The sequence below is a fragment of the Macaca thibetana genome, chromosome 2, assembly GCF_024542745.1.
Source record: "Macaca thibetana thibetana isolate TM-01 chromosome 2, ASM2454274v1, whole genome shotgun sequence".
Lineage (NCBI taxonomy): Eukaryota > Metazoa > Chordata > Mammalia > Primates > Cercopithecidae > Macaca > Macaca thibetana.
In genome coordinates, this window is record NC_065579.1 from 35,251,977 (window position 1) to 35,266,671 (window position 14,695).

Sequence of the window (14,695 nt, forward strand, 5' to 3'; positions counted from 1 at the left end):
TTTTAACATAATTTTATCTGACTAAATTCAGGGAAGGGAGAGAGGTAAGTACAGATCACATGGAGTGACTTGCCTTAGGGAGGGCCAGATACATGACAATAGATTAACTAAAACAAATCAGCAACCAATCCAGCCCGCTTTCCTCAGACAGAGAAACACATTACAAAACTGTAAGGACCAGATATAGCCTTTAATTCCTAATGTTCAAAAACAATCCTGCCTTCTAAATCACAACTTTTAAAATTAATCATAAGGCTAAATAGTTCGAGTTGTAAGATCTGTCCACTTCAAATAAGGATACCTTTTATAAAGTACTTTATTGTGGTTTCACAGATTTCAAGGTGCTTCTACATGGCTTCAGGGACTCTCACAACAAACCCTCAGTGGGTCAGCGTCTTCTAAGATTAAAATATTAACACCAATGCATGCAAAGTAAAGTGAGGTACAGTGAGGTTAAGGCAAAGTGGCAATGTTAAAGAGGCCCACAACACACAAGGGATCAGAGCCCAGGCCAAATTCTTGCTCCCCACCTCCACCCCACCCCAAGAAGAAATTTATTTTTTATTTGTTTTTATTTTTAGAAAGAGTCTCACTCGGTCACCCAAGCTGGAGGCCATGTCATGATCACAGCTCCTGTAACCTCAAACTGCTAGACTCAAGCAATCTTCCTGCCTCAGCCTCCCAAGTAGCTAGGACTACAAGCATGTGCCACCACACTTGGCTCATTTAAAAATTTCTTTGTAGAGATGGGGGTCTCACTGTGTTGCCCAGGCTGCTCCCAAACTCCTGGCCTCAAGAAGGCACTAGATTGAATGACAACAGCTACAGCATTTCTTATTGAACTCAACCCTGTGTGACCCTTGAAATTATAAAACCCACTGATCAAAATAGATGCTATAATCTTTACCACAAGTGAATAATTAACCCTGTGCTCAAACTGCTGCAAAAATATGAGATTCAAATGTTGGAGCCAGTGAAGTTTGTATGAAGGAGAGTTTCTGCCGGTGGGATGTGGCAGTGCCACTCTCCTTACATCTTGGCTGTCAGCTTTTTGGCTTGGTCCTGCAGCTCCATTGTTGCAATTGCTGAAAGGTGAACTTCGTCAGGTCCATCTGCTAAACGCAAACTTCGGGTTACAGCATACCTGAAAAAGCAAAAGAACCAGGGATCACAGGGAGTTATGGAAGAGGAACATGATACTTTGACGTCAGTCACTCTGATTGTAAAACAAGACTATATTAGTTCTTAAATCCCACCAAGGTCACGGTAAGAAAAAGAGTACCAGGAAAATAAGCTAAAGGGCTTCTGCAATGCCATCTTAAAGTTCCCAACTTCGGAGAGTTAAATGGCAAAGTACAGTGGAGTTAATCTCATTCCTGGTTTCCTATAGTTTACTAGATGTTGCTAGAACTTAGAACAGGCAGTGAATGGTATGATACTATATATTTAGTTCTTTCTTAAGGGTAAAAATAGATGAAGGATGAGACTCTATGTCCAGTATGACAGAGAAGGAGACGCTGTAATTATGTGTGGAGATAGACAGATGGGGAATGGAGAATGCTCCTACCTCCCAGTAATCAGGATCTAGATATTAGATAGTCACTGACATGTACCACTATAAATTCAGCGAAACCCCATGCTGTGTCTATGGCCCAGGAATTCTCGGTGGGTCACCTCAGTGTAAAAATTAACATAATTGAATGAAACGATTATTGTAATAATAAGAGCAACTATTTCTTGGTGTTCAGCTCTATATTAAAGTATGTATATCACTTCATTTAGCCTTCAATTACACTGAAACTAAATGTAAGCAATTCTTGTCAAGGCATCTATAGATTTTTTACCTCCGTGCCCATCAAATGTAGATGATTCTTAAATGACATCTACTCACATGTTGGCCAGAGGGTAATCCTGGGAAACACCAGCACCTCCGCACACCTGGATGGCCCAGTCAACGATTTTGCAGACAGCCCGTGGGGCAGCCACTTTGATCATTGCAATCTACATAAGCAAGATATGAAAAGAATGCTTTTTTCTTAGACTATACACAATGTGGCAAAACTGGGAAATGAAACAAGGGAACTTTCCCACACCCAAGTCACCACTCAAACAGGATCTTTAACAAAAGCCAACAAAGAGATCCTGCTGCAATGCAGTTAATGGCCGTATTTCAGTCAATACAGACCCTCTGGAAAGAGACACCTCTTCCAAATCACATTTTATCCATTTATTTCTAACTTGCCTTGTTTCCAAAAGGATTTCAGGCAGCTGATAAATCACACTCATTACCTTAGGGATCATAAAAATAGTCCAAGGGCCTTTGTGCCTCTAATCAGTTTTCTTTTAGCAGTTTCATGGGCTTTTAGAATTAAATGATTATGTCTTTATTTCATATAAGCCAGAAATATAAGAAAGCAGAGGATGAGAAGTCTCTTCCATGAAACATTTACCATGTAGCAGTATCATGCTGTGCATTTTTTTGTTTTGTTATTTGAGACAGGCTCTCACTCTGTCACCCAGAATAGAGTGGAGTGGCTATTCACAGGCATGATCATAGCTCACTACTCATGCCTCAGAATCCTGGGCTCAAGCTATCCTCCTGCCTCAGCTTCCCTGGGACTACAGGCACAAGTTACCATGTCGGCTAATTTTTTATCTTTTTTTTTTAAGAGACAGGGTCTCACTATATTGCCCAGGCTGGTCTCAAATCCCTGGCCTCAAACAATTTTCCCACCTCCACCTCCCAAGTAGCTGGGATTACAGGCGAGAGCCACTGTGGGTGGCTGCTGCACATTCTATGTATATTATCTTGGTTACTCTTCACAAGAACCCTAGGCTTAGGCAGAAAGGTTAAGTACTTTGCCTGTGATCACAAGGCTAGCAGAAAGTGGCAGAGTGGGTGCAGTTCCAGGGCTGTGTAAAACTTATGATTTCCGCCACTCTTTGTTGCTGTATCTTAAGAATGCTGAAGATATTCTCCCTCCCAAACATCATTCCCTAAAGCACTTGCTAGGAGACTAGCAAGTGACAGGCATTTATAATTTATAACCCACAATCACATGGGGGCTTCCAATATTCTGAGTGCCATCGAGATGCCATGAAAACTGAAATGTCCAACAGGTGGAGAGAACTGGAGAAGGCTCAGCAGCTGGTGGTCCGAGGGGAGAAGGTAGCCTCACCTCCTTCTTAGCGCCAGCACTGCCCAGAGTGTCCATGCTGTGAGCGGCTTTCAGAGTCAACAAGCGGATCTTCTCAATGGCAATGCGGCTTTCAGCAATCCGGTGAGCCACAACCTCCTATAGGGGAACAAAAGGCAGCAAAATGAAGGAGGAGCTAAGCTGTAACAGTCTTATAGTTTGGCGAAAACACTCTCTAGGCCAGAGATTGTTCACAAGCTTTACTCTAAGTATTTTTAAATGGAAGAGTTAATTCATTTGATACACACCAGCCTAACCACATACTTGTGGAATGCTACAGTTAAAATTGAAATATTTCAGAAAGACATTTTATTTTCCCAGAAAAATCATTTATTTTGGATGTCTTAATGTCTAAGGTAAAGATGGCTGACCTAAACCACTGCCTTACTGCGAAACCACTCAAAGGCCCGCGAATTGCCTGCTGTCATGGAAACCTGGCTAAATGCATGGTAGTGAAGCTGCTTATAGGTAAACTAGAAAATTCTCAGGACAATTTCAGTGTGGGGACAGTTCAGCAGCAATCTGCTGTGCTGTTACTGTAATTTATTTATTTAAAATGACCTTTCATTTGGTGGACAGTTGAATGATAATACATGTATAGATTGGAATAACCACAGTCAAAAACACAGAATAATTCCATCTCCCACAGAACTCCCCGGTGCTGCCCCTTTTTAGTCACAGCCTCCTCCCACTCCTAACCTCTGGCAACCATGAATAGGTTCTCCATCACTATAGTTTTGCCTTTTCCAGAATGTCATGTAAATAGAATCAGGTAGCATGTGTTGTTTTGAGACTAACTTCTTTCATTCAGTTTAATGCCTTTGAGCTTCATCTAAATTGTTCTGTGTATTGACTGTTCATTCCTTTTTATCGCTGAGTAGTATCTGAGTAGTATTCCATTGTAAGTATGTACCAGTTTGTTTATCTATTTGCCTGTTGAAGGACATTTCAGTTGCTGCCAATTTTTAAATTTTATTTATTTATTCTTTGAGACAGACTCTGGCTCTGTCACCCAGGTTGGAGTGTAGTGGCGCGATCTCGGATCACTGCAATCTCTGCCTCCTGGGTTCAGGCGATTCTCCTGCCTCAGCCTCTGAGTAGCTGGGACTACAGGCACCCGTCACCATGCCTGGCTAATTTTTGTATTTGTAGTAGAGGCAGGGTTTCGCCATATTGGCCAGGCTGGTCTCGAACTCCTGACCTTGTGATCTGCCCGCCTCAACCTCCTCAAGTGCTGGGATCACAGGCGTGAGCCATTGCGAGATTATTCATAGAGCTTCTGTGCATTTGTATATGGGTTTTTGTGTGGACATGTTTTCATTTTTTTTTTTTTTTTTTTTTTTTTTTTTTTTTTTTTTTTTGAGACGGAGTCTCGCTCTGTCGCCCAGGCTGGAGTGCAGTGGCCGGATCTCAGCTCACTGCAAGCTCCGCCTCCCGGGTTCACGCCATTCTCCTGCCTCAGCCTCCCGAGTAGCTGGGACTACAGGTGCCCGCCACCTCGCCCGGCTAGTTTTTTTGTATTTTTAGTAGAGACGGGGTTTCACCATGTTAGCCAGGATGGTCTCGATCTCCTGACCTTGTGATCCACCCGTCTCGGCCTCCCAAAGTGCTGGGATTACAGGCTTGAGCCACCGCGCCCGGCTTTGTTTTCATTTTTTAAAGCAGATAGCAGGAGTAGAGTTGTTGGGTCAGTGGTAAATATTTATTAAGAAACTGACAATTTTCTAGAGTGGTTGTACATTTTGCATTCCTACTAGCAGTGTATGAGAGTTCCAGTTGCTCCGCAAACTATCAGCACTTAGTATCATATTTTATTTTAGTCATTTTAACAGTGTGCAGAGATATCGCGGTTTTAATTTGCATTTCTGTAATGGCTATTGCTGTTGATCCCCTTCAATGTACTGATTTGCCATCTCTATACCTCTTTGGTGACATGTCTGTTAAAGTCTTTTGTCCATTTTTTAATTGGGTTGTTTTCTTACTATTTGATTTAGAGAGTCCTTTATATATCCAGGACACTAGTCATTTGCCATATGAGCAATTTGACAATTCTTTTATGGGTCTTGCTTTTGGTGCATGTTTAGGAACATTTTACCTAATCCCAGAAAATGATTTTTCCACTATGTTTTCTTCTAAAAGTTTACAGTTTTACCTTTTACATTTGGATCTATGATCCATTTCGAGTTAAAACTTTGTGTGAGGTGTGTGGTTTAGATCAAGGGTCACTCTTTTACCTATGTATGTCCAATTGCTGCAACACTATTTACTGTAAAGATGTAACTTTCTCCATTGAACTGCCTTTACACCTATGTAAAAAATCAATTGGCCTGTATTTCTATGAATCTATTTCTGGACTCTCTCTTATGCTCCAAAGATCTACATGTCTTTTGCTTACTGATTACTGTAGCTTAGAGTAAGTCTTAAGATTGGGTAGTGTGATTCATCGAGCTTTCTTCTTTTTCAAATTCTTTTGGCTACTTTAGTTTTTTTTGTATTTCCATATAAATTTTGGGATCAGCCTGTCTTTATCTATAAAAACATCCTTTTGGGATTGTGATTGGAACTGCCTTAAGTCTGCAGATCAGTTTGAGGATGGTTAACATCTTTCATCTGTTAAGTCTTCTAATCTACATATTCACTTAGGTCTCCTTTGATTTATTTTATCGCTTTGAGTGCATGTGGATATTGTAGTGTTTTGATAGAGTAGTACTTAAAAAAAAAACTATTGTAAATGGTATTTTAAAACTTCCAGTTCCCCGTTGTTCATTGCTTGTATATAAAACTAAAATTGTTATGTATTGACCTTGTATCCTGTAACTTTGCTAAACTCACGTATTAGTTCTGGGAGGGCTGTTTCATTTTGTTTGATGTGTTCCTTAGGATTTTGCATACACTCACATTGTCGTCTACAAGCAGGCCCAGTTTTACTTCTTTTTCCCCCAACTACATGCTCTTTTTTTCTCTTGTTTTACTGCACTGGCTAGGAATTCTTCTACGATCATAAATTGGAATAGTGAGGGTGAACATTCTTGCCTCATTCCCAGTTTTGGGGGAAAAGCATTTAGTCTTTTATCATTAAGTATGATGTTAGATTTTTAAAAATACTCTCTATAAAGTTGAGTAAATTCCTTTGTATTCCCAGTTTGCTGGGAGTTCCTATCATAAACAGATGCTGAATTTTGTCAAATGCCGAAGCATCAATTGATATGATGATGTGATTTTTTAATGTTCATGCAGTTTTCATTGTTAGTTTGGGAGATTATAATAATTTATTTTAAATTATCAAGTTACAGATATGAATCAGGCTTGCATTTGTGGGATAAACCCTACTTGACTATGCTGTATGATTATTTTTACACACTGCTAGACTTTATTTGGTAATACTTTGCTGGTGGTTTTTGCATCTATATTGGTCTATGATTTGTTCTTGTCTGGTTTTGGATTAGGATAATTCTGGCCTCATAAAATGAGTTGACGAGGGTTTCCTCCTTCTCTATTTCTGGAAGAGATATGTAAAACTGGTGTTATTTCTTCTCTGTTTAGTAGAATTTACCAGTAATACCATCTGGGCCTGAAGATTTCTTTTTTTCAGGAGCTTTTTAACTTTGAATTCAACTTATAACAATAGTTGTAGAACTATTCAGGTTGTCTATTTCATCTTCAGTGAGTTTTGATAGTTTGTGGGGTTTGAGGAATTGTTCTACTTCATCTAAATTGTTAACTTTATGTGTTTTGTACACATACTAGAGCATGTGGGTCCCAAGTCCTAGATCTGGAATGGAGGAGACTCTGCTTCCGCCTTGGCTCCAGACCCCATTCTCCAATCCATGTTTTCCCAGAGAGCTCTGCATTGTGGCTTACACACAGCCTACACAGACTAAGAAAATCAGTATGTCTGATATCCTCTGCTTCTAACAAGGATGGAATTGATGTATTTTTCCCTATTTCTTCTGTTAAGTACAACTAATAACCCTGGGCATTATCTATAAAACAAACGTAAGAAGACTCTGAAAGGTAGAGAAAAAGTAGTCTTCAGGTCCAAAATAATAACCTAGTGGTGTGTTTCCTAGGTTTTCTTTTTGCCTCATCTATCTCAGCTGCTGAGATTCTTCCCAGCAGCTGAAGAATCTAGTAACCTGGAAATGTCAGCGAGCACAGACCGAAACAAAACAGAAACATAAAGCACCCCAACAAAAGCATCATCTCTCTAACCAAAGGATCAGCAAAGGGGCAGCCTAGCAAGCCAAAAATCTTTTAGAGAATAACCACTTTACTGCAGCCAGATACCACAGAAAAAACACTGGCCCCCACCCCTCCTCACACCAGCAAAGACAGGATGGGGAGCATAGGCTTCCTCCCTGGTAAGCACTGTAATGAGGTGCCCCAACACCCCTGCCAGGAAGGTATCAGACAGTGCCAAGTAAAAACCTGAGGCTTTCCTCCCCACTGGCCAGTAATAAGTCCCCCCGACCCATCTTATGAAGTGTTAGTGCAGTCCAAATGGGATGTCTGGACTTTCATCCCGCCTGGCAGTATGAGGGCATCATCCTCTTCAGGTACTGATGGAAGCTGGGAGGGGAACCTGGACTTCTCTCTCTGCCTAGCAGTAATGAGGTGATGCCACTCCTTTCTCTGACAGAACGGTGTCAAAGAAAGCCAATTAAAATAGAAGCTTTAAAAAGGTCCAGAGTCTCACAATATAAAACTGTTCAGGTTTCAATTTTAAAAATCATCCATAATACCAAAAACCTGGAACAATTCAAAATGAATTTTTAAAAAATCAAGAGACACAGTGATATAGTTTGGATGCTTGTCTCCTCCAAGTCGCATATTGAAACATGAAGGTGGAACTTAGTGGGAGGGTCATGGGGGGAATATCCCTCATAAATGGTTTGATGCCTTCTCTGCAGTAATGAGTTCACATAAGATCTGATTGTTTAAGAGAGTCTGGGATGTCCTCCCTTATCTCTCTTGTTCCCTCTCTTGTCACGTGATGTGCTGGCTCCCTCTTTACCTTCCACCATGATTGTAAGCTTCCTGAGGCCTGCCCAGAAATAGATATTGGCACTAGGCTTGCACAGCCTGCAGAACCATGGGCCAAACGAAGCTTTTCTTTATAAATCACCCAGTCTCAGGTATTCCTTTATAGCACTATAAAATGGACTAACACACCCAGATAACAGAGATGTTAGAATTTCTGACAAAATTTTAAAGCAGCCATGATAAAAATGCTTCAGTGAGCAGTTACAAACACAACTGAAGCAATTAAAAAAATTGAAAGCCTCAGCAAAGAAATAGAAGATGTAAAGAAGAACCAAATGGGTATTTTATAAGTAAAAAACATAACAGTTCAAATAAAAAGCTCGGTGGATGGGTTCCACAGCAGAATAGAGGGGACAGAGGAAAAAAATCAGTGAACTGGAAGATAGGACAACAGAAACAGCCCAATCTAAACCACAGAAAGAAAACAAACTGGAAAAGAAAAAAAAGAAGAAGAAGAACAGCATCATAGGAACATGTGGAATTATAACAAAAGATCTACCATTCACATCACCAGATTCCAGGAAGAGAAAGAGTAAGGCTGAAAAAGTACTTGAAGAAACAATGGCTGAAAACATCCCAAATTTGGCAAGAGACCTAAACCTGAAGATTCAAGAAACTGGGTGAATCCCAAGCAGCATAAATCCCAGAAATCCATACCAACACACATCATAATTAAATTTCTGGAAAAATAGAGATAAAAACATCTTGAAAGCACCAGAGAAAAATGACATCTTATCTATAGCAGGGAGGTATATATGTCAGAAGGAAGTAGCACAATATTTTTCTAGTGCTGAAAGAAAAGAAACTTATATCCAGTGGGGATATCTTTCAGGAAAAAAGAAGAAATAAGACATAGATGAAGCAAAACAGAAATTGTCACTTTTAGACTCTAAAAGAAAGGTTAAAGGAAGTTCTCTAAATGGAAAGGAAAAGATAAAAGAAGAAACCTTGGAAAATCGGGAAAGAAGAAAGAACACAATAAGCAAAAATATGGCTAATAAAATTCGTTTGCTTTCTTCTCTAAAATTTTCTAAAGTATATTTGATGGTGGAGGCAAAAATTATAACCCTGATGTTATTCTAAATGTATTTAGAGAAAATAATTAAGACAATTATATTGTTTATTTATTTAGAGACAGAGTCTCTATCTACCAGGCTGGAGTGCAGTGGGGTGATCTCAGCTCACTGCAACTTCTGCCTCCTGGGTTCAAGCAATTCTTGTGCTTCAGCCTCCTGAATAGCTGGGGTTACAGGCACACGCCACCACGCCCGGCTAAGTTTTGTTTTTAGTAGAGACAGGGTTTCGCCATGTTGGCCAGGCTGGTCTCAAACTCCTGACCTCATGTGATCCACCCGCCGTAGCCTTCCAAAGTGTGGGATTACAGGCGTGAACTACTGCGCCAGACCCAAGACAATTGTATTATAAATGAGAGAGTAAAAGGAACTTAAAGGAAGGTAAAATGTCTATACTTGACTCAAATTGGTAAAATGATGACACCAATAGACTTTAATAAGATCTAGAGAGAAAGGTAACTAGATAGATAAATAAACAAGTATATGTGATACCTAGAACAACCACCAAAAGAGTTATACAAAAAGATACACTCGAGAAATATTATAAATAAATCAAAATGAAGTTCTAAAAATGTTAAATTAACCCACAGGAATGCAGGAAAAGGAAAACAGAAAAGCAATAACCAGAGAGAACAAACAGAAAACAAAAATAAAATATCCGATTTAAGCCCTAACATATCAGTTATTATAAAGACAAAGATAAAGTGGATTAAAAATATGACCCAACTATATGTCATTTAGAAGAAATATACATCAAATATAATGATATAGGGCCAGGCGTGGTGGCATCCACAACAGGACATCTATAAAAATGCTATAGCTAACATTATACCTAATATTCCCCAAAGACAGAGAACAAGGTAAGAATGTCAGTTCTCACCTCTCTTATTCAACATAGTATTAGAAGTTCTAGCCAGTGCAGTAAGACAAAGGAAGGAGACAAAAAGCATGTATATCAGAAAAGAATAAAGAAAACTGTTCCTTATTTACAGACGACATGATTATCTATGTAAAATCCCAAGCAATCTACAAAAAACTCCTAGAACTAATAAGTGAGTTCAGCGAGGCCACAGGGTATGAGATAAACATACAACATGGTGAAACCCTGTCTCTACTAAAAATACAAAAAAATTAGCCAGGTGTGGTGGCAGGCACCTGAATCCTAGCTACTTGGGAGGCAGAGGCCAGAGAATCGCTTGAACCTGGGAGGCGGAGGCTGCAGTGAGCCGAGATCATCCCATTGCACTCCAGCCTGGGCAACAACAGTGAAACTTCAGCTCAAAAACAAAACAAAACAAAAAACTAAACTTCTATATACTAGTAATAGACCCTGAAGTTAAAAACACAATACTTATTATAATTGCTCAAAACTGAAATACGTATGTATAGGACTTGTAGGCTGAAAACTACACACAGATGAGACGATGTGTGTAGATGATGAAAGAAATCAAGGAAAAGCGAAATAAACGGAGAGATATACCAGGTTCACAGAATAGAAAACTCTACATAGTAAATATATCAATTTTTCTCAATGTTTGCAGATATGGACAAGATTATTTTTAAATTATATGCAAAGGCAAAGGAACCAGAAGAGCTGAAACATTTGGAAAGAGAAGTCTAACCTGAGAGGAATCAGTCTAGCTTATTTGAAGATTAATTATGTAACCACAGTAATCAAGACTGTGTGGTGCTGGCAGAGAGACTGACGCATAGCTAATTAGGACAGAAGAGACAACCCACATATAAACCCACACAAATAATGTCTGACTGATTTTTGAGAAAAGCACGAAAACAGTTCAATGGAGGAAAGATAGCCTTTAAAAAAAATGTTGCTGAAGCAATTAGACATTCACAGGCAAAAAAAAAAAAAAAAAAAAAAAAGAACCTTGACCTAAGTTTCATACAAAAATTAACTCAAAATGTAAGCAGACACAAATGTAAAATGTGAAACTCTCAGAGACACATTATGGGAGAAAATCTTCAGAATATAGGATTAGGCAGAGTTATTAGACTTGACACCAAAAGCATGACCCATAAAAGCAAACATTGACAAATTAGAGTTCATTAAAATTAAACACTTTTGTTCTGTGAACGACCTGGTTAAGAAGATGAAAAGACAAGATACAGAGTAGGAGAAAATATTTACAAACCACATATCTGACAGGATAGTATCTAGAATCTATAAAGAACTCTCAAAATTCAATAGTAAAAAAGGTGATCTAGGACATGGACACAGGACATGAACCAAAGAGGACATAAGATGGCAAATAAGTACATGAAAAGATGCTCAACATGATTCACCAACAGGGCAACTGAGATTAAAGCCACAATGGGTGGTTTTAAAACCACAAACCCATCAGAATGGCTAAAATTAAAAAGTAGTAACACCACCATATGCTGGAGGGGATGTGGAGAAACTGAATCACTCATACTCAGTTGGTGAGAACAAAAAATAGAAAGGTTTAGCAGTTTCCAAAAAAACTAAACATGCAACTACCACATGACACAGTAATTGCACTCGTGGGCATTTATCTCTGAGAAACGAAAACTTATATTTACACAAAAGCCTACACAAATGTTTACAGCAACTTTATTTGCAATAGCCCAGACCTGGAAACAACCCAGATGTCCCTCAACAGATAAACAGTTAAACAAACTGTAGTATATCCAGACTAAGGAATACTACTGAACAATAAAAATGAACCAACTACTGATAAACACAACGTAGATAAATCTCCGAGAAATTATGTTGAGTGAAAACAGCCAGTGTCAAATGTTTTCATACTGTATGATTCCATTCTTGGAATGACAAAATTGTAAAATGAAGAACAGATTAGTGGTTGCCAGGAGTTAATGAGAAGGCTGGGGTGGAAGCAAACTAAATGTGGCTATAAAAGGGCAACATGAAGGATCCTTGTAGTGAATGGAATGCTCTGTATTCTGACTATATTCATGACAACATCTTGGTCCTGATACTGTATTCTAGTTTTGCAAGATGTTACCATTGGGGAAACTGGGCAAAGGATTCAAGAGATCTGTATGTTCTTATACCTGTATGTGAAACTGTAATTATCTCAAAATGAAAAGTTGAATTTAAAAATGGTACTTGCTTCTTGTTTAGCTTAGAAAACATTCTCTGAGTTTTCCCAATTTGTCAGAACTTGTAAGAGAAGCAGGGAGGTAAGTGGAAAAACATTAAAATCAAGCCTCACCATAAGTCCCACAGGCAACCAAACATTCAGAATTCCTCAATGAAACCCAGGGAGCATACAAAATGCATCCAGCGAGCTCTAATGAGTTTTTTGGTTTCCAGTTCTAAACACAGAACTGAGTTGGTCTGAGTGTCGCGGGTTATTGTTAAGCTAAACACAGAATTGGTTTCCAAGTCTAAATATGGAATTGATGTTTACACTGAAGAAAAACGTTCATTAAGATGAGTTAAACCAGCAGACAATTACGGTGCTTTGATTCAAGCCATATTAACCTTCCATACCTGTGTTTTCCAGGTTATATTTACATTTTATTTTTTTTATGGTAATCATATATTTTTTATTTTTTATTTATTTCTAACTTTTCTTTTAAATTCAGGGATACACATGCAAGTTTGTTATATAGATAAACTCATGTCACGGGGGTTTATTGTACAGATTATTTCATCACTCAGGTATTAATCCTAGTACCCATTAGTTATTTTTCCCGACCCTTTCCCTCCTCCCACCTTCCACCCTCTGGTAGGCCACCATGTCTGTTATTTCCCTTTATGTGTCCATGTGTTCTCATCATTTAGCTCCCACTTATAAGTGACAAACGTGGTATTTAGTTTTCTGTTCCTGCGTTAGTTTGCTAAGGATAATGACCTCCAGCTCTATCCATGTTCCCACAAAAGAAATCAACTTATTCTTTTTATGGCTGCATAATGTTCCATGGTATTTATATACCACATTTTCTTTATCCAGTCTATCATTGATGGGTATTTAGATTTATTCCACATCTTCACTATTATGAATAATGCTGTACTAAACATATGCATGCATGTGTCTTTATAGTAGAACGCAGAACGACTTATATACCTTCATGTATATATCCAGTAATGTGATTGCTGGGTCAAATGGTATTTCTGTTTTAAGTTCTTTGAGGAATCCTCACACTGTTTTCCACATTGGTTGAACTCCTACCAAGAGTGTATAAGCCTTCCTTTTTCTCCACAACCTCACTAGCATCTGTTATTTTTTGACTTTTTAATAACAGCCATTCTGACTAGTGTTAGATAGTATCTCATTGTGGTTTTGATTTGCATTTCTCTAATGATCAGTGATTTTTAGCTTTTTATCATATGCTTGTTGGCCACATGTCTGTCTTCTTTTGAAAAGTGTCTGTTCATGTCTTTGGCCTACTTTTTAAAAAATTTGTTTAAGTTCCTTATACATGTTGGATGTTAGACTTTTGTCAGATGCAAATAGTTTGCTAAATTTTCTCCAATTCTGTAGGTTGTCTCTTTACTCTGTTGATAGTTTCTTTTGCTGTGCAAAAGCTCGTTAGTTTAATTAGACTGCATTTGTCAATTTTTGCTTTTTTTGTAATGGCTTTTGGCGTCTTCATTATGAAATCTTTGCCAATTCCTATGTCCAGAATGGCATTGCCTAGGTTGTCTTCCAAGGTTTTTATAGTTTTGGGTTTTACATTTAAGTCTTTGATCCTCAACAAAATACTGGAAAACAGAATCCAGCAACACATCAAAAGGCTTATCCACCATGAACAAGTAGGCTTTATCCTTGGGATGCAAGGTTGGTTCAACATATGCAAATCAATAAATCTGATTCATCACATAGAACTAAAGACAAAAACCACCTGATCATCTCAATAGATGCAGAAAAGACTTTCGATAAAATTCAACACCCCTGCTAAACTTTTCTATTAAAAACTCTCAATAAACTAGGTATTTGAGGAACATACCTCAAAATAATAAGAGTCATCTATGACAAAACCACAGCAAACATCATACTGAATGGGCAAACACTGGAAGTATTCCCCTTAAAAACTGGTACAAGACAAGGATGCCCTCCCTCACCACTCCTATTCAATACAGTATTGGAAGTCCTGGCCAGACCAATCAGGCAAGAGAAATAAATAAAGTGCATCAAAATAGGAAGACAGAAAGTCAAACTATCCCTGTTTGCAGAACACATGATTCTATATCTAGAAAACCCCACAGTCTCAGCCCAAAAGCTTCTTAAGCTGATAAACAACTTCAGCAAAGTCTCAGGATACAAAATCAACAAACAAAAATCACTAGCACTCCCCAAGAGCCAAATTGGGAATGCAATCCCACTCACAATTGCCACAAAAAGAATAAAATACCTAGGAATAGAACTAACCAGGGAG

The 14,695-nt window shown here is 38.6% G+C and overlaps 1 protein-coding gene across 1 annotated transcript in view; it reads right to left on the reverse strand.

The window, feature by feature from the left end:
* Positions 1 to 568: 568 nt before the first annotated feature.
* Positions 569 to 14,695, reverse strand: part of ACAD11 (acyl-CoA dehydrogenase family member 11) — a 97,979-nt gene continuing 83,852 nt past the window's right edge. The window contains exons 18-20 of the mRNA XM_050779595.1: positions 3,180 to 3,296; positions 1,892 to 2,001; positions 569 to 1,144 (exon numbers count right to left, since the gene is read on the reverse strand). Coding sequence (XP_050635552.1) covers positions 1,030 to 1,144; positions 1,892 to 2,001; positions 3,180 to 3,296 — 342 coding nt within the window. The 3' untranslated portion in view covers positions 569 to 1,029. The remainder of the gene's footprint in view (positions 1,145 to 1,891; positions 2,002 to 3,179; positions 3,297 to 14,695) is intronic.